Source organism: Oncorhynchus clarkii, chromosome 13 (assembly GCF_045791955.1).
Source record: "Oncorhynchus clarkii lewisi isolate Uvic-CL-2024 chromosome 13, UVic_Ocla_1.0, whole genome shotgun sequence".
In the NCBI taxonomy this organism is placed as follows: domain Eukaryota; kingdom Metazoa; phylum Chordata; class Actinopteri; order Salmoniformes; family Salmonidae; genus Oncorhynchus; species Oncorhynchus clarkii.
The window spans coordinates 15,878,678-15,903,354 of record NC_092159.1 but is presented as its reverse complement, the minus strand read 5'-3'; the positions used below and the strand labels follow the sequence as shown (position 1 = coordinate 15,903,354).

Genomic DNA, 24,677 nt, shown 5'->3' with positions numbered 1-24,677 from the left:
CAGACTGTGTTTGTCTGTTGTTGTGACTTAGATGAAGATCAGATCAACTTTTAATGACCAATTTATGCAGAAATCCAGGTAATTCCAAACGCTTCACACACTTTTTCTTGCCACTGTATTTAAAATATTTCAATTAATTGCTCGTATATTCAAAGTATTCTGATATTTTATTTGAAAAGATAAGTAGTTTAATGTTTTATATATATATTTGGAAAACTCAAATACACTCTCATGAATGTACATAAGAATTTGAAAATACTGTCATATAATACAATTTGGCAGACTTTGGTTTTTACAAATAACCATTCAAATACAGAAATAAAGTTGTTTTGGGTTGTGTATTTAAAAAAGTTTTTTTATATACCAGACACTCAAATATCCTGTACATGTATTTGAACACAGGTCTGCACTTAAATGTAGCATTTGCATGAAAATACACAAATGTATTGTAATATTTTACATCGTACTGTTTCTTTGTGATTGGATTTGGAATCTTCAACGGTTATTTTTTCAGAAGACAGATTTCAATTCTTCTTTCTCTGTTAGACCCTCCATGCCCTGCCAGTCTGAGGTCAGTCAGTTGTGATTGTAACCATCAGATCAGCGCCAACGCTGACAAACTAGGCTAAAATCTCAGTGGTGAGTAGCCACTGAGCTGTGGTCAACTCGCAGATGGCAGACTTTCCCTCACATAAAGACACACCATGCCCACCAGAGCACACACATAGCCTACATAAGATTCAGGCAGAAAACAATACTGACTCCAAAACAGACACAATAACTGTCACAAAGCTAATTATTTACATTCATTTATTTGTTTATTTTACAACTCAGTTTTAGGAACACGTTCTCCTGCCTGCTTCACCTCCTAAAATGATAGAAAAAGTTTTTGAGAAGCAGTATACATTAAATGGAGGCCACTCAGGATAATTTATTGCTGCTTTCTACATATTATCAAAGCCACTGAAACGTATACTGCACCATAGATATGGGTTCAAATAGTATTTGTTTTCTTTCAAAAACGTATTTACCTGCTCTTAATTGAGCTTGCCTGGCACAATGGAACCAATAGAATAGTCCAAGAAGTGCAAACCCTGTCCAACTGGCACTCCAGGTAGGCTCAATCAACCCTCAAAGGCATTTGAAAGAGAACCAATACTATTTTGTTATTTGTTTTGACCTCTGACCTTGAGATTGCCTAGTATGAGTGACTGGCAGAACTTCCGCACACGTTCGGTGGAGATCTCTCCCTCGGGCATGAGCCACTTCATATCTGAGTCGCGGTCGTAAATGCCCACGCGGGGAAGGTCACGTGACGTCAGGCCAAAGTAGCCCAGAGATTTCTCATTGGACTTCACCCCGTGTACCAGCACAAACAGGAACTGTGACAAAAAATCATGGTAATATTCAGTAGAGCACACTGTAGCAAATACGTTTGGCAACAGAAACTAACATCTGTGATTTTATTGAACGAGACCAATATCAAAAGTAGTGCACTATATATAATATACAGTACATTGAGATTCTGGGACTCAAAACATGACTCCATTGATCCAATTTGCAAATTAAATTCAAGATTCAGTTAAATAGTTGAATCAAAAGAACCAATTTCAAATAGGGGATTAGGGACATTATCTCAAGATTTGAATCAAATGGCCGATATAACAGAGGTTTTGTTAAGTCGCTCTTTTCAGGTCCAGTTGCTGCTTGCCTGCTCTCACCTTCCCAACAAATTCTGGGGCCAGAGCTCCTAGTCGGTCCTTGAGCACTTCATAGTCACTACTCCCCCTGTTGATGAAGAGCAGGAGGTGCCCCTTCACCTCAGACTGGAACAGACCCACTGCTGTCTGAGAGGAGAGAGACATTAACTGTCTTTAGGTGTAGTCTGAACATGACTGAACATGAAAGGCTAATAATACAAAGATGTGCTGGCAAGATGTAATCATAACAAGGCTGGTATAACTGTTAATAGGTGCTGTTGTATAGAGTAGTGTGTAAGGTGTAGATGAACAGTGCTGTGGTCAGTGACTACCACTTGGTTGTACTCGGTGATGTAGCGAAGCTCGTTCATGGTGATAAAGCGAGCAAGGCCGTCCGCCTCCACTTTCTTGGTCTCAGAGAGCTGAAGGTTGTCTTGGTGGTTATCTGCCTGAACACACACACATAAATCAACATTTTCAGTTGATATTTTCTTGTAAATTTGTAATCAAAGTAGTTGTAACGGGAGTCAAGCAGGTGATTTCTGATGGACAAAGTGAAAGGTGTGGTGTGGTAGTTTACTTTTCTGAAGATGGAGATCGTGTCAGACACGATGCCGAGTTTGGCCCATGCCTCCTTATCACTGCACAGAGCCACAGGGATATGCTTCACAGTCTTAGCTGCCTCCACAAACTCCTTGTAGCCAAAAGTCTCATCTGAGGGAGTCTGAGAAAGAGAGGGAAAGAGATTGCGAGAGAGAGAAGGGGGGGCAGCGAGAGGGGGCAGGCAGAGAGGGAGAGAGAATGTTAGAGTCTGATAACACTCACTACAGTGATATACTATAGAAGTCTGTTTTTGAGATTCAAATTGCCAATTAGCCCATTGAAATAATATTTTGGTCCCCAGTAAGTACATGGCAGTCCACCATATTTTTTTTCTCTCTCTCTCTTTCTCGCCACCCTTCACCCACGCTCTGTTTACACTTGTTTACAGCGACCTCCTCTGTGCCAATTCCTCAGATGCGTCCTCATTTCCTTGTCCTGCGGCCTGCCATCGTCCCCCGCACACTGAGTTTAGCCAAAGGGCTTGGGCCGCCGCTTGACACTCTGGGACGGCCGCCTACTATCCTCAAGGCAACGCAAGCTAGTCACTTCCTGTGCCAAGTGTGTGGCCAGCCACAGGCTGACAGCAGCTGGGACTGTAGCTACGAACAGTCAACAGGAATGTATGTTTTGTTTTTTTCTCGTCTCAAATCTGAGTTATGGTTTAATTTGACCTCTGCTATATCTGGCTGGCCGCGTCCATCCGCACGTTAGTGGTGTAGCATCTAGCCAACGTTGATAAAAATCTGCTGTGGTTTTGTACCATCGTGATGTGTCAACCTTACTCAGGCCTACAGTAGGTTACTGTACACGTTACATTTCTCTCCCTCCCCTCCCATCCTGCCCTTCCCACACTTGTTTCCTGTCTGACCTCAAAGAACCCGATGACGACCACCTCGGAGGCTTCGATGAAGGCCTCGGCTGCAGTGACATCATTCAGGGATGGGAGGGCGCTGTCTGTAGGGAGAGAGAGAGAGGTGGGGGGGGGGGGGGTTGATGGAATTCATTGGACAAGCCCTAACCCAACTACCTACACTAGTTCCATCTCTTTAGAAACACGAAGAGGAAAAATGCATCAATCTGTGGAATGGCTCTCAGAAAGCCAGTCATAGGCTCAATCCCAATGTCAATTTCAGCATACCATTTAGAATGAAGCAATGTATTGGGCATATATATTCTAAGGGGTATACTGGTGTGCATATCGTAACATAGAGGTCAAAAAGATAGAAGAGAATATCACACCATTCAGGAAGGAAACAGGAAATAAAGACTAAAAAGACGTCTAGGAAATCTAAAAACATGTACGTGACCAAAGGCAAAGAGATTCTCACCTTCAGCTATGACTGAGGCAGCCAGGAGGGAGAGAAACAGAGAGAGCAGCGGTGCCATAATTTTATCGGCAGGCTGTAGACAACGAAGGGCCTCAGAGAAGTTTGTCCGTTTTTGGTTCTATGCAGGGCGGTTGAGTTTTAGGCTGGAGTCTGTGTCCGTCTGTCCATGTGTGTCGTTTCCCTCCTTCTGTCCCTCTGTACCTCAGGGTCTGCCACATGGCCGTTTCCTCGTGCTGCTGATTGGTGCCTGTATGAGAAGCTGACAGGTGTTATTGATAGGTTAAGATCAGCGAGTGTTGGACTACGTGTCACTGTGTCAGTTCATGAGTGTGGCTGGGTGGGTGGGCGGGCGGGCATACACACGCGTATGACTAAGAATGTACCTTCTAACCTGAGGATACACATGCAAAATGTTTTTGTTTTTTTACTTCAGAATCTCAATATGAAAAAATCCCAAGCAGTCAAATCTGTCACATATTTTCAGCCTATACAGACACCTCACTCAACAAGGATGTATTTCCGTACTCATTCTGTGATGTCCTGCTGTTCACCTAAATGACAGCATTATTTTTCTGACAGAGCAATGCCACTTTATAGGAATTCGATTTGTATGCATGCGTGCATGCCGTTCAATCTAATGCAGGGTTGGATGTGGCCCTCCCTCCTGTGGTGACTTGGCCACATTGCACTCTGAATCAGCAGGGTGTGTTTTCCTACCGGTGGCATTGGTCTGGCCATATTGGTGGCACGTAACAGGCAGCTGTTTGGTCTGACTGACCCTAGAGAATTAGCCAACTAGCTATTTTAGTATCCAATGGACACGCAACAAACCAAACCTTTATGTAACATGTTAATCAGAGGCATCTTTGGAAGACGTATTAATGAAGCAGGAGGAGTATTTTAGATTGTTGAATATGTAGTGTGATAAAAAAATATATATATTTAAAGTTTCAATTAAAAGCAATTTGAAGATTCCAAGAGAAAAAAAATGAGTATTTGTTTAAGGTGTATAGATTTTCTATATTATAGAGTCTGAGTACACAAACTACCCAAAGTACAGTACACTACGTGTCATTTAAAATGAACCAATGAGCGGCTTAAAGGAATACTCTGTTCAAAAATTATCTTTGGTATTTTTTACATTAGTCCACTGTTGAACTAACTTGCAAAACACATCCTGATGATGTGGCGAGTTACAATTATCTTTTTGAAAGTCCTGTGTCTTGAATACTTGATCGCTGACATTCAAAGCCTTTTGGGACTAATGGAAAAAAAAGACCAACATTTCATTTTTGAGGAGATTATTCCATTAAAATGAAAGCAGTTCCCACATTTGAAAAGATTGCCCTCTAATACCAGAGTCACCTGTGTTACAGTCCTGCTAGATGTTTCATAAACAGCTTGTAACCAGCTTAAGACTTGTCATAGCGAGGGCAATTTGCCAGGTGTGGACTGTCCTCAATCTAAAGGGAATCCTCCTTGGTTAGCGTAACCCAGGGTCCCTGGGACATCCCTACCCTAAACCCTAACCTTAACCGCAACCCTAACCTTAACCATGTTTTATGTCAACTTCAGTGGGGTAGGGATATGCCGAAGATCCCGGATAGCAAGGACCAATCCTCCTTTAGTGATGAGTTGTGGGACATCCCATTCAGCAATAACCTAAGTGATCCTGTAGAGTTCTCACAACTAGATATGATTTTATCATATTTTTACTTGTTTATAATATTGTAAAACAATTTAACTGTATAATTAACATGTACTCTACAAAAAAAATTGGAAAAACAAATATATAAATATATAGAGTACCAGTCAACAGTTTAGATACATCTACTCATTCAAGGGCTTTTTTTTTTTTTTTACTATTTTGTACATTGTAGAATAATAGCATCAAACTATGAAATAACACATATGGAATCATGTAGTAACCATAAAAGTGTTTAGCAAAAAGAAAACAAACTCAACATCAAGTCTCTATGGTAAGGTATCATTGTTGTTCCTGAAAATAAAAATGGGAGTTCATTTCATATTATCCACAACTGTAGCGTGTTGCTTGCCACATTCCAAGTGCTTCATGTCCCTCTTACATACTGTAACTTCCTGTATCTACACTCCAGTATAGTAAACATGTAGGTATAATCTGTTGGTTGTGCAACACCTTGCAATGTCAACTGAATGATGAAGGTTGATGACGCCAATGTCAATGTTGGTTTAGCTCTCTTTGACAATGTGAACTTGGAAATGTATAGCAAAAGATCCCTCAACATGTTCTAGTTACATTTCATATCAGGTCTCAAGCAGGCCCTTTTTTTTCCCATCCTCTCTCCAATCAATACAGGAGAAAGTTACATACACATATACCATGCTTCTGAACAAGTGTTTAATATCAGATAATAAGTAACCTGGTGAATAAGGGCTGAAACGTCACCAATAAAAACCTCACGAGAGCATAGATTGCAGTGTTCTAAGTTTACATTTACCTTTTGTCTCTTTCTAACCACCTCAATGTCTGCAATGTACGCATGGGGCTCCCGAGTGGCGCAGCGGTCTAAGGCACTGCATCTCAGTGCTAGAGGCATCACTACAGACCCTGGTTCGATTCTAGGCTGTATCACAACCGGCTGTGACTGGGAGTCCCATAGGGCGGTGTACAGTTGGCCCGCCGTCGTTAGGGTTTGGCCAGGGTAGGCCGTCATTGTAAATAAGAATTTGTTCTTGCCTGACTTGCCTAGTTAAATTAAAAAGTAAATACTGTATGTTGGCCTGTACGTGTATATTATTAACAGAGTATTGGTGACAGCGCCATATTAAGCCAAGAAGGCTTCTTATTAAAAGAGCTAAACTCATGAGAGCCTCAAAACGTATGTTGTGTCACAGCATCACTCATGTCCTCAGACGGTCTCCACTCTCTGGCACAGTATCTATATCTATATATGTATCCATAGCTGCATGATCTCATATGTATGCACATTATCTGTTTACAATTGGCTCATTCATCCCCCCTCCTCTCCCCTGTAACTATTCCCCAGGTCGTTGCTGTAAATGAGAACGTGTTCAGTCAACTTACCTGGTAAAATAACAGATCAATTAAAAATGTAAAAAAATCTATGTATCCATAGCTGCATGATATCCTTCCCCCAACTGTGTTGACCTCGAACTTCAATTCATCCGCATTTTGTTCAGAGTTAACACACTCATTGTTCAATGTTTCTGAGAAACTCTACTCCACTTGGCTGATCTCCTCCTCTCTTATTCCCACTTTTTCACTCCTCCTTTTGCCTCTGATGTGATTTCACAGTCTAGTGAATCAAAAGGTTTCCTTCCACTACAGTCCCAGAGTAATCTCTAGCTTTTGGAAACAAATGCTTTGTTAAAGAGACTAAGTACATGTAAGGCCTTTGCTGTAAACTGGCCCGGGTGTTTTAAAACATGTTGTAAAATCTTAACACTGAAATACTGCCAGAAACATTTGGAATGAGAGGAGGAAAACGAGAGAGTTGGAGTGGAGGGAAGACAGAGACAAATGAATGTTCAAATTCATGCATCTTCAGATTTTCTTGTCTGGGAGAGAAAGAGAGAAGGATGAGAAGTGAAAGCTGATTCATGGTGACTGAGTTTGAATTTATAAACACCTGTAATCTGAGAAAGAGATGACTGGACAGATGGGTGGGTGACGAAAGAGGCACACGTGAGAGCATTAATATGGCCTTATCCCTGATACTCAGAGAGTTAATAATACACACAGGCTCGGGTGTTCAGTCCCAAGGTAGGTTAAGCATCTCAACAGGCAGAGATGAATCCAGAAGATGATGGGTAAACACACCTGACAACAACCAGGTATAACATGAGAGGATGCTGATGGGTAAACACACCTGACAACAGCCAGGTATAACATGAGAGGATGCTGATGGGTAAACACACCTGACAACAGCCAGGTATAACATGAGAGGATGCTGATGGGTAAACACACCTGACAACAGCCAGGTATAACATGAGAGGATGGTGATGGCACATCCACGTATTTATATTTTTTAAGGTCTCTACTTGTCAGTTCCAAACGGGACGTTATTTGTATTTTTACCTTAACATGGAAAATAGAATTCAAAGCAAGCAGTGCACTGGAATGACATTCAGATTAACTGGAATGGCATTCACGCTCATGGGATGGGTGGCCAAAAATAATTAACTTAAAGCCACACCCCCAATAAGCCACGAATATGACCACATTGAGGCATATGTCACTGTGCTTCTATGGCAGTAAGCACCATGCCACTGCAAACAAGACAGTTCACAATCCAGTGCCTTTATCACAGTCGACACACCTATATTTTAGCTTTCATTTACTTTAAGAATGCAACATTTTCATCTCTCCCTCATGGCAAAATGTGTAGAATTGCATGAAGTTAGCTGTGACACATCTGCCTTTAACACTATGACATGGGTATACAAATTTAACAAACAATCATTTATTAGCCCTATGTGTGAAGTACAAGCATGTACAATAAGTACAATACCATGAGTCCCACTGCTGGCTTGCCTCTGAAGCTAAGCAGGGTCAGTTCAGGGCCCGATTTCCCGATAGCGTTGGAACTTAAGCTTACCTACCTCTTTCCTGCAATGGCTGAAGATGTAACATACATGTCCCAAAACACCACGTAGAGAGAGCGTTCATAATACCTTTTAATCAATACGAATACTTGAACAAACAGCCAACAACACGACGAACTAACAGTCCCGTATGGTGCAATACACAAAACAGAAAACAACTACCCACAACCCATAGTGGGAAAACAGGCTGCCTAAGTATGATTCTCAATCAGAGACAACGATTGACAGCTGCCTCTGATTGGGAATCATACCAGGCCAAACACCTAGAAATATAACACACAGAACAAAACATAGAATGTCCACCCCAACTCACGCCCTGACCAAACTAAAATAGAGCCAGAAAAAACAAACTAAAGTCAGGGCGTGACAGTCAGTCCCTAGATGGGAGACCAGATGCCGATGGAAGTGGTGTTGGAGGGCCAGTAGGGGACCTCTTCCCTCTGGTCTTAGGAGATTCCAATGCCCCAGGGCTGTGAAGGGGACATTGTCCTGAGTAGAGTGCCGTCTTTCGGATGGGACATTAAATGGGTGTCCTGACTGTCTGTTGTCATTAAAAAATACCATGGCACTTATCGTAAGAGTAGGGGTGTTAACCCTGGTGCGGTACCCTGGCCAAATTCCCAACCTGGCACCTTTCAATCATGACCACCTAATCATCCCCCTTATTCCTAATTGGCATATATCACTCCTCACCTCTCCGCCATGATAGGTGATGTGTGTTAAGCGTTCTGGCACAAAATAGTTGCCGTACATCACCCAAGTGGGTGCTACACATTGGTGGTGAAAGAGGTGAGTTTTCCCCCTTGCTATATACAGCGCTTTGAGCAGTGAGCACCTACTGTAGGTGAATCAAAGGCGCTACATAAATGCAATCAATAATTATTATTATTACTGTTATTATTATTATTAGAAGTTACAATGAGTGCACAATACAACAACAAAAACCTTCCTTGGATCTTATCCATTGATGATGTAAATTCATTCGTGATGAAGGTTAATTTTACACTCAGTAACTTGTATAAATAGCTTTTTAAACTCAATTTACTGTCATTACTGCGGTTCCCTGGTGTTGTCTCTGAAGTCATCACAGTTTGTTTGAGGTAAAAGCTAATCTGTAGATTACAAAGCCTCGCCGTCTTCTGAGTTATTAACAGGCGAAGACAAATTTACGTCCCAAATGCTACCCTATTCCCTACAGAGTGCATTACTTACTTTCAGACCACTGGGTTCTATTCAAAAGGAAGGCACTACGTAGGGAATAGGGTGCCGTTTGGGACTCAAGCAGAGCCTACCAGAAGAAAGACAAGGGAAAGGGGGATATCAAATGGAGGCAGCCAATCTTGGCTCAGGATTACGAAGGAGGGAGGAGCAGGGAATAAGGCCAGGTTAGGGCAAGAGTTAAATCTGTCTAAACGTTCTGCCTAAACAGAAGTTATATAACATTTAACCCACTGGTGCTGGAGGACTTCTGTACTGAACACCATTGGTGTTGGCAGATTCACTCCACGCCAATGTGGTACAGATGTTTACCTTGACAGAGTTGACCTTGTGTCTTTATTGACCTTTTATTTCAGTATTTGCACTGTCACTATGCACACTCTCAGGGCCCTACACACTCGCACACACTGTCACTCCAACACACACACACACACACAAACTCCATAATTTGCTCACTCACACATAATATGCACATACATTTATACTGACTCTACACACCCACTCACATACACGCTGCTGCTGCTACTGTTGATCTCATATCCTGTTGCCTAGTCACCTTATACATATCTACCTACATCACTCCAGTATCCCTGCATATGTAAATATGGTATTGGAATTGAGTTCCAAATATTTGCTGTATATTCAGTACCAGTTAAAAGTTTGGACACACCAACTCATTCAAGGGTTATTCTTTATTTGTACTATTTTCTACATTGTAGAATAATAGTGAAGACATCAAAACTATGAAATAGCAAATATGGAATCATGTAGTAACCAAACAAGTGTTATATTTATTTTATATTAGAGTTTCTTCAAAGTAGCCACCCTTTGCCTTGATGGCAGCTTTGCACACTCTTGGCATTCTCTCAACTAGCTTCATGAGGTAGTCACATGGAATACATTTCAATTAACAGGTGTGTCTTGTTAAAAGTTAATATGTGGAATTTATTTCCTTCTTAATGCGTTTGAGCCAATCAGTTGTGTTGTGATAAGGTAGGGGGGGGGGGGGGGGGGGGGGGGGGGTAAACAGAAGTCCATATTATGAACAGCTCAAATAAGCGAAGAGAAAGACAGTCCATCATTACTTTAAGATATGAAGGTCAGTCAATGTGGAACATTTCAAGAACTGAAAGTTTCTTCAAATGCAGTCGCAAAAACAATCAAGAGCAATGATGAAACTGGCTCTCATGAGGACCGCCACGGGAAAGGAAGACCCAGAGTTATCTCTGCTGCAGAGAATAAGTTCATTAGAGTTACCAGCCTCAGAAATTGCAGCCCAAATAAATGCTTCACAGAGTTCAAGTAACAGACATCTCAACATCAACTGTTCAGAGGAGACTGCGTGAATCAGGCCTTCGTGGTCGAATTGCTGCAAAGAAACCACTACTAAAGGACATCAATAATAAGAAGAGACTTGCTTGGGCCAAGAAACACGAGCAATGGACATTAGACCGGTGGAAATATGTCCTTTGGTCTGATGAGTCCAAATTTGTGATTTTTGGTTCCAACCGCTGCGTCTTTGTGAGACGCAGTGTACGTGAACGGATGATTTCCGCATGTGTGGTTCCCACCATGAAGCATGGAGGAGGAGGTGGGATGGTGTGGGGGGTGCTTCGCTGGTGACACTGTCTGTGATTTATTTAGAATTCAAGGCACACGTAACTAGCATTGCTACCACAGCATTCTGCAGCAATACGCCATCCCATCTGGTTTTGGCTTAGTGGAACTATCATTTGTTTTTCAACAGGACAATGGCCCAACACACCTCCAGGCTGTGTAAGGGCTATTTGACTAAGAAGAAGAGTGATGGAATGCTTACTTAGTGTTTTTCGTATTTCTTATTCTTATTACTATTATTTATTTGTAATACATTGTTATTGATTATTGCATTGTTGGGCTTCGAGTTTGCAAGAAAGACATTTCAATGTACTTGTGCATGTAACATTAAAACTTGAAGTTGTAAAGTCTGCTTCCAACTCACACCCTCAAACACGTAGATCCCCTGAACACAGCTTACTTTCCAGACCACTTTCCGGCTCACACTCTCAAACACCTAGATTCCCTGAATGCAGCTCACTCTCTAGATCCCAATCACCTGAATTCTAATCACCTGTTCACACACCTGTATGTCATTATCACACACTATGTAGTTCAGTTCTTTGCACCACATCATTGTGAGGTATTGTTGGTTTTGTGACATGTCTTTTGGAGCGTTGTTTCCTGTGATTTACTCCTCCAGTGTAAGATAGCTTTTGCCTGCCTTACTAACGACACCTTTTGCCTATTCCCTTCCTGATCTCCCGGACTACGTTACTAGCCTTTCCCTGCCTGTACTGTTGCCCTTTTGGACCCCCTGTATATGACCTTCTGCCTGCCCCTGGACCCAGCTACCTGCCTCCTCCTGTGGTCCTTTGCAATAAACACCTGCGCCCTGCGCTTGAAACCAGCTCTCTGTCTCCCCTCGTGTTCAGATGCAGGACCTTAATATGAGCCAGTTCGCTACAGCAGGAAAACAATCCTGCAGCAACAGGAAATGTGAATTATTATGTGGATTATAATTTATGGACATTTTTGTATGGGTTGATGGAATTTTCAAAAGGGAAAATCAAGTCCGAAATGTCAAAGTGGATTGTTTTGTATTTATTCCCTACATTGCAGGAAAGTTCTAATTACGATCCTTCATCTGTAAAGCTAGTCCCGAGAACCAGGGAGTCATTGATTTCCACAACAAAGGCGTCAGTCTACATGGAGATTGTGCAGACAATATTATGTAAGACATTTGAAGACACCCTTCAATGAATAAATTCCATTGAGTTGCTATGGGCAGGTTGCTGAGAATGTATCTGTTTTGTTACATTGCATTACAACAACGATGGCAAGAACAAGTAAAGACCATAAACAAACTGACCCAACACAAAGTTGGTTGTCTAACACATAGACAGTGCATTTGGAAAGTATTCAGACCCCTTGACTTTTTCCATATTTTGTTACGTTACAGCCTTATTCTAAAATTAATTAAATCATTTTTTTCATCAATCTACACACAATACCCCATAATAACAAACAAAAATTGGTTTTTAGACATTTTTGCTAATTTATATGTATATTGTTTACTGAAATATCACATTTCATAAGTATTCAGACCCTTTACTCAGGACTTTGTTGAAGCACCTTCAGCAGCAATTACAGCCTCAAGTCTTCTTGGGTATGATGCTACAGACTTGGCACATATGTAAGCTCTGTCAGGTTGGACGGGGAGTGTCGCTGCACAGCTATTTTCAGGTCTCTCCAGAGATGTTTCATCGGGTTCAAGTACAGGCTCTGGCTGGGCCACTCAAGGACATTCATAGACTTGTCCTGAAGCTACTCCTGTGTTGTCTTGGCTGTGTTCTTAGGGTCGTTGTCCTGTTGGAAGGTGAACCTTCGGCCCAGTCGGAGGTCCCGAGCGCTCTGGATCAGGTTTTCATCAAGAATCTCTCTGTACTTTGCTCCATTCATCTTTCCCTTGATCCTGACTAGTCTCCCAGTCCCTGCTGCTGAAAAACATCCCCACAGCATGATGCTTCCACCACCATGCTTCATGGTAGGGATGGTGCCAGCTTTCCTCCAGGCGTGATGCTTGGTATTCAGGCCAAAGGGTTCAGTCTTGGTTTCATCAGACCAGATAATCTTGTTTCTCATGGCCTGAGAGTCCTTTAGGGACCTTTTGGCAAAATCCAAGCGGACTGCCATGTACATTTTAATGAGGAGTGGCTTCCATCCGGCCACTACCATAAAGGCCTGATTTGTGGAGTACTGCAGAGATGGTTGTCCTTCTGGAAGGTTCTTCCATCCAACTCTGGAGCTTTGTCAGAGTGACCATCGGGTTCTTGGTCACCTCCCTGACCAAGGCCTTTCTCCCCCGATTTCTCAGTTTGGCCGGGTGGCCAGCGCTAGAAAGAGTCTTGGTGGTTCCAAACGTCTTCCATTTAAGAATGATGGAAGCCACTTTGTTCTTGGGGACCTTCAATGAGGCAGACATGTTTTGGTACCCTTCCCCAGATCAATCCTGCCTCGGAGCTCAGCAGATAATTCCTTCGACCTAATGGCTTGGTTTTTGCTCTGACATGCATGTCAACTGTGGGACCTTATATAGACAGGTGTGCGCCTTTCCAAATCATGTCCAATCAATTGAATTTATCACAGGTTGACTCCAATCAAGTTGTATAAACATCTCAAGGATGATCAATGGAAACTGAGCTCAATTTCTAGTCTCATAGCAAAGGGTCTGAATACTTATGTAAATATGGTAAAACCTGTTTTCGTCATTATGGGGTACTGTGTGTAGATTGATGAGGAAAAATAATTGAATCAATTTTAGAATAAGGCTGTAAAGTAACAAAATGTGGAAAAAGTGAAGGGGTCTGAATACTTTCTGAATGCACCGTGTTAAGAGAGAGAATGGAATAAATAACATTGGATGATTTCTTTGTTTAACCTCAGAAGACACCCTCTGAACCCCATTAGTTCAGCTGAAGATGGTGGGAACATTGAACAAAAATATCTGAATTTCAACTTAGGTTTCCCATGAAAAATGATTTGAATTTGAAAACGAATCACCAAAAAGCGGAGAGTTGTATAAGCTTGGTGAAATGTCCCACACAAACACTCTCCTCCCAGTCCTCGTCTAGGCCCACGTTTGTCTTTTGCTAATGAAGGACATTATGGGGAGGGGCTCAGCATAAGTGGAATAGCTCTCTAATTGTTCCTAATGGGTTCTTAGAAGTTTATTACAAGTATGGCAGAAGTAGAATGTCACTCCTAAACTCCATCCAAAACACATAATACAACAAGGACTATGTTCACTGGACAGCTGGGCTAGGTTCAATTCATGGGTCAATTCATAGTAAAGCTCGCGCAAACACAGATCCTTAGTATGAGTGGCCCATCATTTTAAATATTTAGACCCAGATTTCCTTAGCGTTTGAACCAGTTTCTCCAAAAGGGGAATTCAACATTGAGGAATAAACAAAAAGGTCAAATTAATTTGGAATAAATAATAAAACACGAATGGCTCTATTCAATCCGTATCCTGGCAGTGCAGCATTACAGCGTGAATGTGTCAGCTCAATCGGAAATGACTTTTACATTTCTATCACACAGTCTGTAACACTTCAGTGAGACAGATTGAATAGAGCCCAAGTGTAAATCCTACATAAACTTTGTTTTAGCTTCGTGTTTTGGTTGCAAACACTTAGTTAAACTGGGCCTTAATAAGACTACACAAGCTCTTCTCTGAGTATCTCTGCAGTTAACACAATTAGCCCTTGCAACAACTACAGACCACTGATACACTACCCTCTCACCCCTACTAAAACAGTCCCTCTCTCCCTATAAATACCAACCTGAAGCTTACTTTACATCAGGGTTACCAATGTGTGTTCATCCATTCAATTACACAACAGCCTACACATGCCAAGACATTATACACTGCTGTACATACGCAAAGTGGCCGGTGCCATGTGTAAGCCTATTACAGGGCCTTAACTCTGCAGACACGTAGCCCACAGTGGATATATATATATATATATACACTGTATCCAAAATGGCACCCTTTTCATTACCCATAGGGATAAAGTAGTGCACAAGGTAGGGAATAGGGTGCCATTTGGGACTCTCTATATACTCTGGATGTTATGTCAGGCCAGCTAGCAGCATGGGACGGGCTGGTGGCCAGTAAACACACAGTAGGATACACAGTACACACGGTCACACAGCGAGTGACAGTGCAAAGGTCAGAGGGGATTAAGTCAGAGGTGTATAAAAGGGGAGGACAGTCGGAGAGGAGGAAGAGAGATACAGCAGGATCTCAGTAGGATCAACCCAACTCCGGAGAACTGTTCACTACAGACTGCAAAGACAGGTAGGATGAAACTGCAGCGTCCTGTTACGCTCAGCTCTGAGCATTAGTTACCTTTATTGCATGCCCTGTAAGGGTCATTTGGCGTCAATGCCTTAGACATTCGTAGAAAACATTTTAGAGTGTAGAGAATTCACTGGAAATATTGTACTGTTTCCATGTAGTTGTCGTGTTGAGATTGTGCTCTATTGCTGATGGTCATTGACTGGTTAGTGTTCAATGCACTTGCTTTAGTACTGGCTTTGGAAAAGGACCTTTGTAGATTTCACAGGAGGTTGGTGTCACCTTAATTGGGGAGGACGGGCTCATAGTTGGAACGGAATAAATGGAATATCAAACTCATCAAACACATGGTTCTCATGTGGTTGATACCATTCCCGTCACTCCATTCCAGCCATTATTATGAGTCATCCTCCCCTCAGCAGCCTCCTGTGGTAGACTTGTGTGCTGTATACTTGAGACAGATCACACAACTGACTCTTGAGGATGAGAGCAGAGCAGGATAACAGACAATGGACTTTTTGAGTGGTTGTAGTCTAATAGAGAGGCTGGAGCTTTTCATTCAACACTCTGATAGACAGGGAATTTAATTGTACTGGAGGACACTAGAAGACCAGTAGACCAATCGACAATACCAGGACACTAGGAGGAGACCAGTGGACCTATAGGCAATACCAGGACACTAGGAGGTCAGCAGACAAATAGGCAATACCAGGACACTAGGAGGAGACCAGCAGACAAATTGGCAATACCAGGACACTAGGAGACCAGCAGACAAATTGGCAATACCAGGACACTATAGAATGAACACATGCAGATCAGTAGAGCAGCTGTGGAATGTGATGTAGGAGAGCTGTTGATTGGCTGTTGACTTGACAACAGAATGTCATTCACCTGTGCAGGATGCATGTCTAGAGTGGTGGAATAAAACATGTTTGGGTGCAGAGTATTGCTTGCATGGACAACGAACTCTCAAAAGCATCTGTGTGCAATGTATTCTACTGTAGAAATAAACATTGTATAGAGTGCAGTTGAAATGGAAGACTGGGATAGGCTACTACTGGTTTCAAAGGTCTCAAAGAACCTTCTAGTTACACAATGTTCTGGTAGAAGTGACCTCATCTGAACTACAGATTGTAACGCTAACGAGTAGCTTTGGTACTATTTTCGCCTTGGTTAGTACAGTATAGGTTGGTGCCAAATCTAATCTGGTATGATTGGATCAACATAGACCGCTCAGGGTTATTTTAGAGGGATTATCACTCTTGGGGTGCGACGGGATAGAGAGAGGGAGGGGTTGGTAATAATTAGGTATTAGGGAAAGGGTTTTGGATTAAGACAGATTGAGGATAAGACCGATGGAGTTAAAGAAAGCGATAATCTACTCCTGACTGATATCTTGATGGGATTTACTACTGTTATTCAGTTACGTATTTCCCAGCTACCTTTTTGACCCTCTTTCCTCTCTCTCGGTAACCAACAGAAATGTCAGACGTTGCAACTGCCGCTGAAAAGAAGGCCCCCCCTAAATTCAAGCAGAGGACTACCCGTACCTTCAAGAGCAAGGCCCCCAAGCCTGGCCAGAAGGGGTGAGTTGGAAACTCCCTTAGAACACACAAATATAACTACTACTACAACAATGAAAACTAATTGCGCATACGCCTTCTAACATAACAAGCATCCATCCTTACATATCAAATGCAACTCCTTTTATACAGTACCAACACACTTCAATACATCTTTCTCTCTAACTCAACTTTACCACCACAACCCTCAAGTCTGCTGTGTCTCTATCCCTTTAGCTCATGAAACTTCTCCCTCTCTCTCCTCTCTCACCAGATTCGGTGACGACATCCCCGGCATGGAGGGTCTCGGCACAGACATCACAGTGGTCTGCCCATGGGAAGCTTTCGGTGACATGGAACTCAGTGACCTGGCGAAATATGGAATTGTTTAGACGCCCTACCCCTCCTTCCCTCCCCTCGACCACCCCCTCCACTTCTCTTTCCTTCCCTCTCCTCCTCCTTTCTGGACCCTGAGGTCAGGGAGTCCAGTACTCTGAACTGATTCTTGTTGTTTTGTTATGCCATCTTGTACAAGGCGCTTCCACTTTGACACCAGCTCGGTGTTTAAGAGCCGGGCGTACTCGGGTGCACCACCGACCCTGAAAGCCGGGCGTACTCGGGTGCACCACCGACCCTGAGAGAAATGGTGAAGTCACACAAACACACAGTGATACTTGGGAAATATGCACACACCAGCTTTAAACTGAAGACACATATGACCAAACCTCATCCTGCCACTGTCCTCCTGTAGAAATCTCACGTAAACGACCAGCTAAGCAATGTCCTAACAACTGAAGTCAAATGGCACTCAAGTTATATGAATAAGACATGTAATGTATAATAGTGATGTGCATTCGCTTTCTGTGTTCTGGTAGGTAAATAAACGGTCATGTCAGTGAAGCTTACTTCACTTCGACACTACTACTACAGTTTGACTGGTGCACTTCCTGAGAGAAGCTGGACTAAATTTTCAATGTTATTAAAAGAGGGTTTGATTAACCGTTGTTTATATCTCAACCATAGTTGGTCTCCTCCCGCCTGACTTTTTTCTCAACCTGCACCCGCTCTCTTTGAAAGCACTTTTTATATACAGAAATATATATTTATGTACAAAATAAAATCAATCCATCTTTTTTTACAGTGAATTTTAAATGTCTGTGTAATTTGACTGTTCATTTGAGAGCCGATCACTCTTGCAATGTGTCAATCACATATGAACCCTCTTGAATTATATGAAGAATAACCAATTGAAAAACAGCTACTTCTCCTGGTACTTTGGCAATACTTCATCAGAAGCAATCAATTAAAATGTACATTTATCTTGGATCCTCAATAACACAAAATACAACCACCAGCGACTCAAACAGACATTATTAAAACACAGGACAACATAAGAAATTGCTCTGTCCCCTCCTGTACTCCCTGTTCACTCATGACTGCACGGCCAGGCACAACTCCAACATCATCATTAAGTTTGCTGATGACACAACACCGACAACGATGAGACAGCCTATAGGGAGGTCAGAGACCTGGCCGTGTGGTGCCAGGATAACAACCTCTCCCTCAACGTGATCAAGGCAAAGGAGATGATTGTGGACTACAGGAAAAGGAGTACCAGCATTCCCCAATTCTCATCGACGGGGCTGTAGTGGAATAGGTTGAGATCTTCAAGTTCCTTGGTGTCCACATCACCAACAAACTATCATGGTCCAAACGCACCAAGACAGTCCTCTTTGTCGTGCCCTCTTCACATCAGGAGACTGAAAAGATTTGGCATGGGTCCTCAGATCCTCTAAAGGTTCTACAGCTGCAACGTCGACAGAATCCTGAATGGTTGCATCATTGCCTGGTATGGCAACTGCTCGGCCTCCGACCGCAAGGCACTACAGAGGGTAGTGCGTACGGCCCAGTAAATCACTGGGGCCAAGCTTCCTGCCATCCAAGACCTCTATACCAGGCGGTGTCAGAGGAAGGCGCTAAAAATTGTTAGACTCCAGCCACCCTAGTCATAGACTGTTTTCTCTGCTACCGCACGGCAAGCGGTACCGGAGCGCCATGTTTAGGTCCAAGAGGCTTCTTAAGAGCTTCTACCTCCAAGCCATAAGACTCCTGAACAGCTAATCAAATGGCTACCCAGACTATTTGCATCCCCCCCCCCTCTTTTACGCTGCTGCTACTGTTTATTATCTATGCATAGTCACTTTAACTCCACCTACATGTATATATTACCTCAATTAACTGGTGCCCCTGCACATTGACTCTGTACCCCTACCCCCTGTATATAGCCTCTGTTATTTTACTGCTCCTCTTTAATTTTTTGTTGCTTTTATTTTTTACTTAACACTTATTGTTCTTAAAACTGCATTGTTGGTTAAGGGCTTGTAAGTATTTGGCGCATGTGACATAACATTTCATTTCATTTGAAATTGGACACCAAAATAACAACATGAAAGTCACAAACCACAACAAAATATTTGATATAAAAGATTTTATATGGACATTCACTAACAAAATAGCATAATGGCAGCCAAGGGATAAACATGACAGAGGGGAAGAGATTCAAAAAAGGACAGTCACTTCCATTTGAAACCTATAGCGATTAAAAAGAACCACCTCACTGTATAATATAATACAAGGAGCCAAAACACATGACAAGGAATGAGCCTACTCCATGGCTCTGTTCCAATATCCACACAAGTATACTACTTAGTATGAAGCACTGTCTCAAGGTATGAATTCAAAGTAATATGCTAGTATGGAAATTAGAACGTTGCCATTGTGTTCTTGCCTCGTTGTGGTGGCCATTTTGTTTTGCCCAGCACTGTGCTCTTCTTTGCTACACTAGCATCCTAAGCATAAAAAAGGGCTAGCTGCCTAGCATTCTCAATGGAGTTTAGTGGTAAAAGATGACTACTGCAACCGAATGCTGTTGGAGTCTGATCTCAAAAGACAGAAAAATCATGCAAAACATTTAGGTCAGGGGTCTCAAACTCTACTTCCTGGAGAACGACATCATGCTAGTTGCCCATGTTGATTGGTTCAATAGGTTGTCAATCATTTATCCACTTTGCTCTGCGTTTCTCAATTTGGTAACCAAAGAAATAGGGCATAAATAACTAACTATCTTTGGCGCTGTATCTTTTCAGTTATTCATATTTCAGTCCATTTTTGAAATACATGATAATAAAGTCAAATGACCAGAGAAGAGTTTGACCCCTGTTGATGTCTTAGATTAAGTTCACACTAAGAGTGGTACACACAGCCAGAAAACCGAAGATAAAATGAAAAATAGAGCAAACATTTCAAAATAAACAATGACTGCAGCATTTAGAAATATTGTTTCATAGTAATTAGTTCATGCCCCACATAACATTTTCTTTGTAAAACTGCTATGAAACATTTACCATTGTACAAACCAAACGATAACACTTACAACCTTTTGTATACTTGGATCATTCAAAACCGCATGCCCTTTAACCTAGACAGCACACGAGCGCTACGCTCTTCACATCCGTTTTAAACCTCAACCGACTCATTTCAGCACTGAAATGTTAGGAGTCTAGGTTACTTCACCAGGTCAGAAGAAGTGCTTGTCAGGCCACCATTCATTCCAGCGTATTCTTGTCTACTGTAAACTTTGGACTTGGAATAAATTGTGAGGCCCGAACATTTCAGCCTTCCCTATTTTTTGGGAGGAAAAATACTCAATCCAATGCTTGCCATCACCCTATTTCAGTCTGGACCAAAAAGTCCTGTTTCTTCCATTGAGAAAATTAGTTTGGTAGTTTAGTTTTACATGCTTTCCCGTTTTGTTTACCCCATAGATATAGAACACTAGATAGGCTGATGTCATAGTGGCATACCTCTATGGTTCCCTCCCTCTTTGAAACTACTAAAGAGTCCATTCCCCTCTGCCCTAGAAAACAACACAGGAGGGAAAAAAAATATCAGATTTCAACTAATCTTGGAGGAAATGAAAATGTCACCTTACTTTAGGAGGAACAACATTTACCAATAGAAAAAAACATTAGAAGAGCTAATGCAACAAATAAAAAGACCGCACTTATAATAATAACCACAAGAACGATAATATATTTATCACACACATGACTAAAAGTGTGCTTTTCTACAAATCTTTGGAACAAAAAAAAAAGGCAAAAACAACCACATTTGGAAACAGAGTATAAGGATATAGAAATATGCACAATAGTATGGTATTTTGCATTAAATATTTTTCATATTGATGGTGTCCCTCTTTCAACGCCTGTTGACAGAATCTCACTATCTATTACCAACGTAGCTATTCTCAGGAAGACTGTACTTGATGTTTACCTGCTCTTCTAAAAGACAGAACAAGTTAGGGAAAGCAATCATATAGCCCAATAATACATCTCTATCATAACTTTTCAAAGAAATATAACTGAATAAGTTTATTCGAGGACACTAGGTTCTGGTTGTTTCAATGATATCAGATATCATTCACAATGCAATAAAAAGCCAGCCGGTACCTCTATAGCAGTGATGAAATATTATATAGTTCTGAGTGATTTGTGTTTAGCGTGAAGTATTGTGAGAATATGATGTTGTGCACTGGAAGTTTAGTTTGGTATAATATTGTGTTATGTAGAGGGGACGTGTAGTGTTGCCCACTGTAGTGAATGACATACAGACATTATCTACACTGTAGTCCTAGCCCCTGGACCTCGTTTCTAGGGAAGTGGAAAATGTGTGTGGAGGTGTGCTCAGAGAACCACTGAAACTAACAATAATAACGCAATAAAGACAACGCTATAAATCAGCAATAATAATAAGAAGAATTTGGTAACTTTTTTTCCTCTCTCTAACTAATTTATTTGCATAATTGTAACAATTTAAATTTTTAAAGGTTCCCCATTTTCACGGACTAAGAAAACTTTGAGGTAAGGAACAGCTATGATAATCCTTTTACTGCTCAGTTTGAGGTGAGTCATTTCTAATAGTGTTAAAAAAAACATCAGTCCATCCACTCTCTCTCTCTCTCTCTGCAATGATGTCATTTCCTCTCTCATACTCCTTCACCCCACACAAGAGGGAACATGGAGTCACATCCTCCATTTTGTTTGCAAATGGTCTTTCTGTTCCAAAATGCTTTTGGTGCTCGGTTGCTGTGGTTTCTTGCTCATTCAGGCTCCACAGACCTGCAGACACTGGCAGTCACAGTTCTGTCTTCCATAACTAGGCTCCGCCTCCATTCTTGATGTATGAGTTGTGTATAGTACATGCCACATTACACCTTGGCTGTTATACGTGTGGTAGGGGGTTTGTCTCAGTGTTCAGTTAACGGTCCGGACACCAGTTACATGATAGGCTCTGGAGGTACGCTAGCTGGGGGCGACCATTCTGTGTCTTGTGCTGCTGAGAGTGTCGAGAGGGAGAAACAGGGGGACTATAATACAGCCGTGCAATGGAAACAAGCGGCCATTTGGTTCAAATACACATTTTTTTTTCTATTTGCTTTTCTTTGTCAAGGCTTTCTACCAGTCTTTAAAACGGCATTCCTATTTTTGTTTGAAGCGAAAAAAGAGTGGACAGCAGGAGATTTTGAAATATAAATGTTTCCATGGTAGGCTACAAACTTGCGTCAACGTGTTGCAATCTCCATCCTGGACAGCAGAGGGAGCTCTTTTATAGATTGTTCAAAACAGGATGAGAGAGCTCCTGGTAAATGTGGGTATCTTTAGTAGGGCGCAAATCTACTGTAGCCTCCCCTGTACAGTGTGGCCTGGTAGAGACAGAGGAGAGGAGGTAAGATGGCAGTTAGTGGGTTAGTGAATGGCTAGATCTTTACCATAGAAGTAGAATTACTAGAATGGACAATATAATTCTATGCTCTTTTCTTTGTTGTGGATAGTATGTAAATAGACAAGTGTTCTTACCATAGCTCCTACACCGTAGGCTGCAGCTGCGGCAGGGTTTAGTGCAGCGTGGTAAGGGTCTGTCGTGTACACCCGTCCGTAGCTGGACACCAGAGATTAGTACATTACAAACCCACCGCTGTGCAACCAAACATGTTCCAGAATAGAAAGTGAAGTAGGCCCACTGCTTTTAATTTGAATATGTTGATATATAATATGTTACCTATATATAGTCATAGTACGGTGTGCTACTGCTTTATTTTGTGTAATATATTGTGTCTATCACTCACCCATCACTGTAGGCAGCTGCTGCGGCAGCCGCTGCTCCAGCAGGACCAGCTACCGCAGTCGGCTGAGCGTAGCGATACGCAGCATAGCCACCCTAAAGGAGGACGGGACAGACAGACAGCGAGAACACGGTTGTTAGTCAATTGTTATCAACTCCCTCACACAATACCCCAGGAATGAATGAGAGTGAAGCTATGTTCCTTTATAACAGCAGAAAAAGGAGCGAGACTAACACAAGCAGCAACAACAGGTCATCTGGTGCAACATGGCATTCAGAGAAGGTAGCAGAGGCCTTTTCCCCGTGTCGGTCTCCCTCCATGACCAACAAAAAAACACCAGGGCCTCGGTTTGTGGCAATGATATAGGCCCTGCATCAAGTGTGCCGCAGCTTTTCTACATTCAATTCATCTGATAATTTATGTTTTGTTGGAGGTGGAGGGAGAGACAAAGACGGGAGAAAGTGTGCATAACCTCAGGTGTGAAATCTCCTCCTTCCCATCAAAAACACACCGTTAAAGAAAGGGGGGGGGGGGGGGGGGGGTGAATAAACAGGTGATCAGGATCATTATTCCTTTAATAGGGAAAAACGAATGATGGACACACAGAAGACGGCCAGCCAATACAATTAAGGGGGAGGGGACACACACACTCACATGGTCACAACCAAATCACTGACGCCGGACAGCATGCACCCCAAACTCAAAACAGAGGAGACTGTCTTCCTTGGCAACACACCACTGCATTCTAACCTACAGATCAGTTCAGGACCAAGTCCCTGTATTCAGTAACACACACATCTGCTGGGGTGGGGGGGGGGGAGATAGGAAGAGGAGGATACATGGAGAGGAGAAGAGGAGAATGGGGAAGAGGAGGGGAGAGGGGTATAAGTGTGTCTGCATGCCAACATTGATTCAGTTAGCATGCCACAGGTGGAACAGATATAGGGAGATACCAGGAAGGGTTCAGAACGACTCATTAAGATGAATATCCATGTCCCTGAGAGTCTGTGGACCTGTGTTGATCCTCAGATCCTGGAGATCCTGGAGATCCTCTGTCTTTAAGCTACTCAGCCTCAACTTTCAGAAACCATGTCAGCCATTACTGGCAAAGTGTACCTCTCATTTTGGCTATACTTCACATCTAAGGGTGGGCGTTATAAAGACTGCATAAGAATTGTGGCAAAATCCTAGTTTTGTTTTCATCTGTGTATATGATTTATTGTACTATTTTTATTTTAAACTGAACAAAACTTTAGAATGTCCATCGTGTTGTGTCTAATTCCTTTAGAAGGTAATATTGTCATTCGTGTTATAACGATTATTCCCTTTCTCCCCCGTTCTGCAACTCCACCCATGTCAGAATCCAGTGAGTTAGTAATAGAAACAGAAATAAAGAGGCATTTCAATCTGGGATGGTCAATAAAACACCAGTAGCAGTCAGTCAGTCAGTGGAACGCATAGTAATAGGATGGATGCACACTGGCTGATCACACAGTGACGTGATGATGGGACCCTACCTGGGGCAATCTGCCACTAATGTCCTGAAACACTATTCTACAGAGAGAACAGAGAACA

General features: G+C 42.2%; 3 protein-coding genes across 12 annotated transcripts in view; all 3 read right to left on the bottom strand.

The window, feature by feature from the left end:
• Positions 1 to 24,677, bottom strand: part of LOC139424506 (myb/SANT-like DNA-binding domain-containing protein 4) — a 1,073,247-nt gene that overhangs the window by 154,471 nt on the left and 894,099 nt on the right. The gene's annotated exons all lie outside the window — the stretch shown is intronic.
• Positions 801 to 6,814, bottom strand: LOC139423787 (endoplasmic reticulum resident protein 27). Its single transcript, XM_071175419.1, has 8 exons — positions 6,699 to 6,814; positions 3,632 to 3,890; positions 3,172 to 3,257; positions 2,281 to 2,424; positions 2,033 to 2,149; positions 1,722 to 1,847; positions 1,188 to 1,382; positions 801 to 868 (listed from the first exon to the last, which is right to left on the bottom strand). The coding sequence occupies exons 2-8, from the start codon at positions 3,687 to 3,689 to the stop codon at positions 824 to 826; spliced, it is 771 nt and encodes a 256-aa protein (XP_071031520.1). The 5' UTR covers positions 3,690 to 3,890; positions 6,699 to 6,814; the 3' UTR covers positions 801 to 823.
• Positions 19,395 to 24,677, bottom strand: part of LOC139424489 (RNA binding protein fox-1 homolog 2-like) — a 38,483-nt gene continuing 33,200 nt past the window's right edge. For 6 of the 10 annotated variants that reach the window (XM_071176387.1, XM_071176384.1, XM_071176393.1 and 3 more), the window contains 3 exons: positions 23,106 to 23,197; positions 22,837 to 22,918; positions 19,395 to 22,682 (listed from right to left, as the gene is read on the bottom strand). In XM_071176387.1, coding sequence (XP_071032488.1) covers positions 22,638 to 22,682; positions 22,837 to 22,918; positions 23,106 to 23,197 — 219 coding nt within the window. In that variant the 3' untranslated portion in view covers positions 19,395 to 22,637. Of the gene's footprint in view, positions 22,683 to 22,836; positions 22,919 to 23,105; positions 23,198 to 23,891; positions 24,657 to 24,677 lie in introns of those variants that run through there. The other 4 variants (XM_071176388.1, XM_071176386.1, XM_071176390.1 and 1 more) reach the window with 3 other exon arrangements.

What these genes read in the sequence shown, in the direction of transcription:
- LOC139423787 (XM_071175419.1), bottom strand. Translation starts at nt 3,689, where the DNA reads ATGGCACCGCTGCTCTCTCTGTTTCTCTCCCTCCTGGCTGCCTCAGTC. An exon ending in TCGTCATCGGGTTCTTTGAG is followed by an intron (nt 2,425 to 3,171) that starts GTCAGACAGGAA and finishes TCTCTTTCTCAG; the next exon opens with ACTCCCTCAGATGAGACTTT. An exon ending in TCATACTAGGCAATCTCAAG is followed by an intron (nt 869 to 1,187) that starts GTCAGAGGTCAA and finishes CTATCATTTTAG; the next exon opens with GAGGTGAAGCAGGCAGGAGA.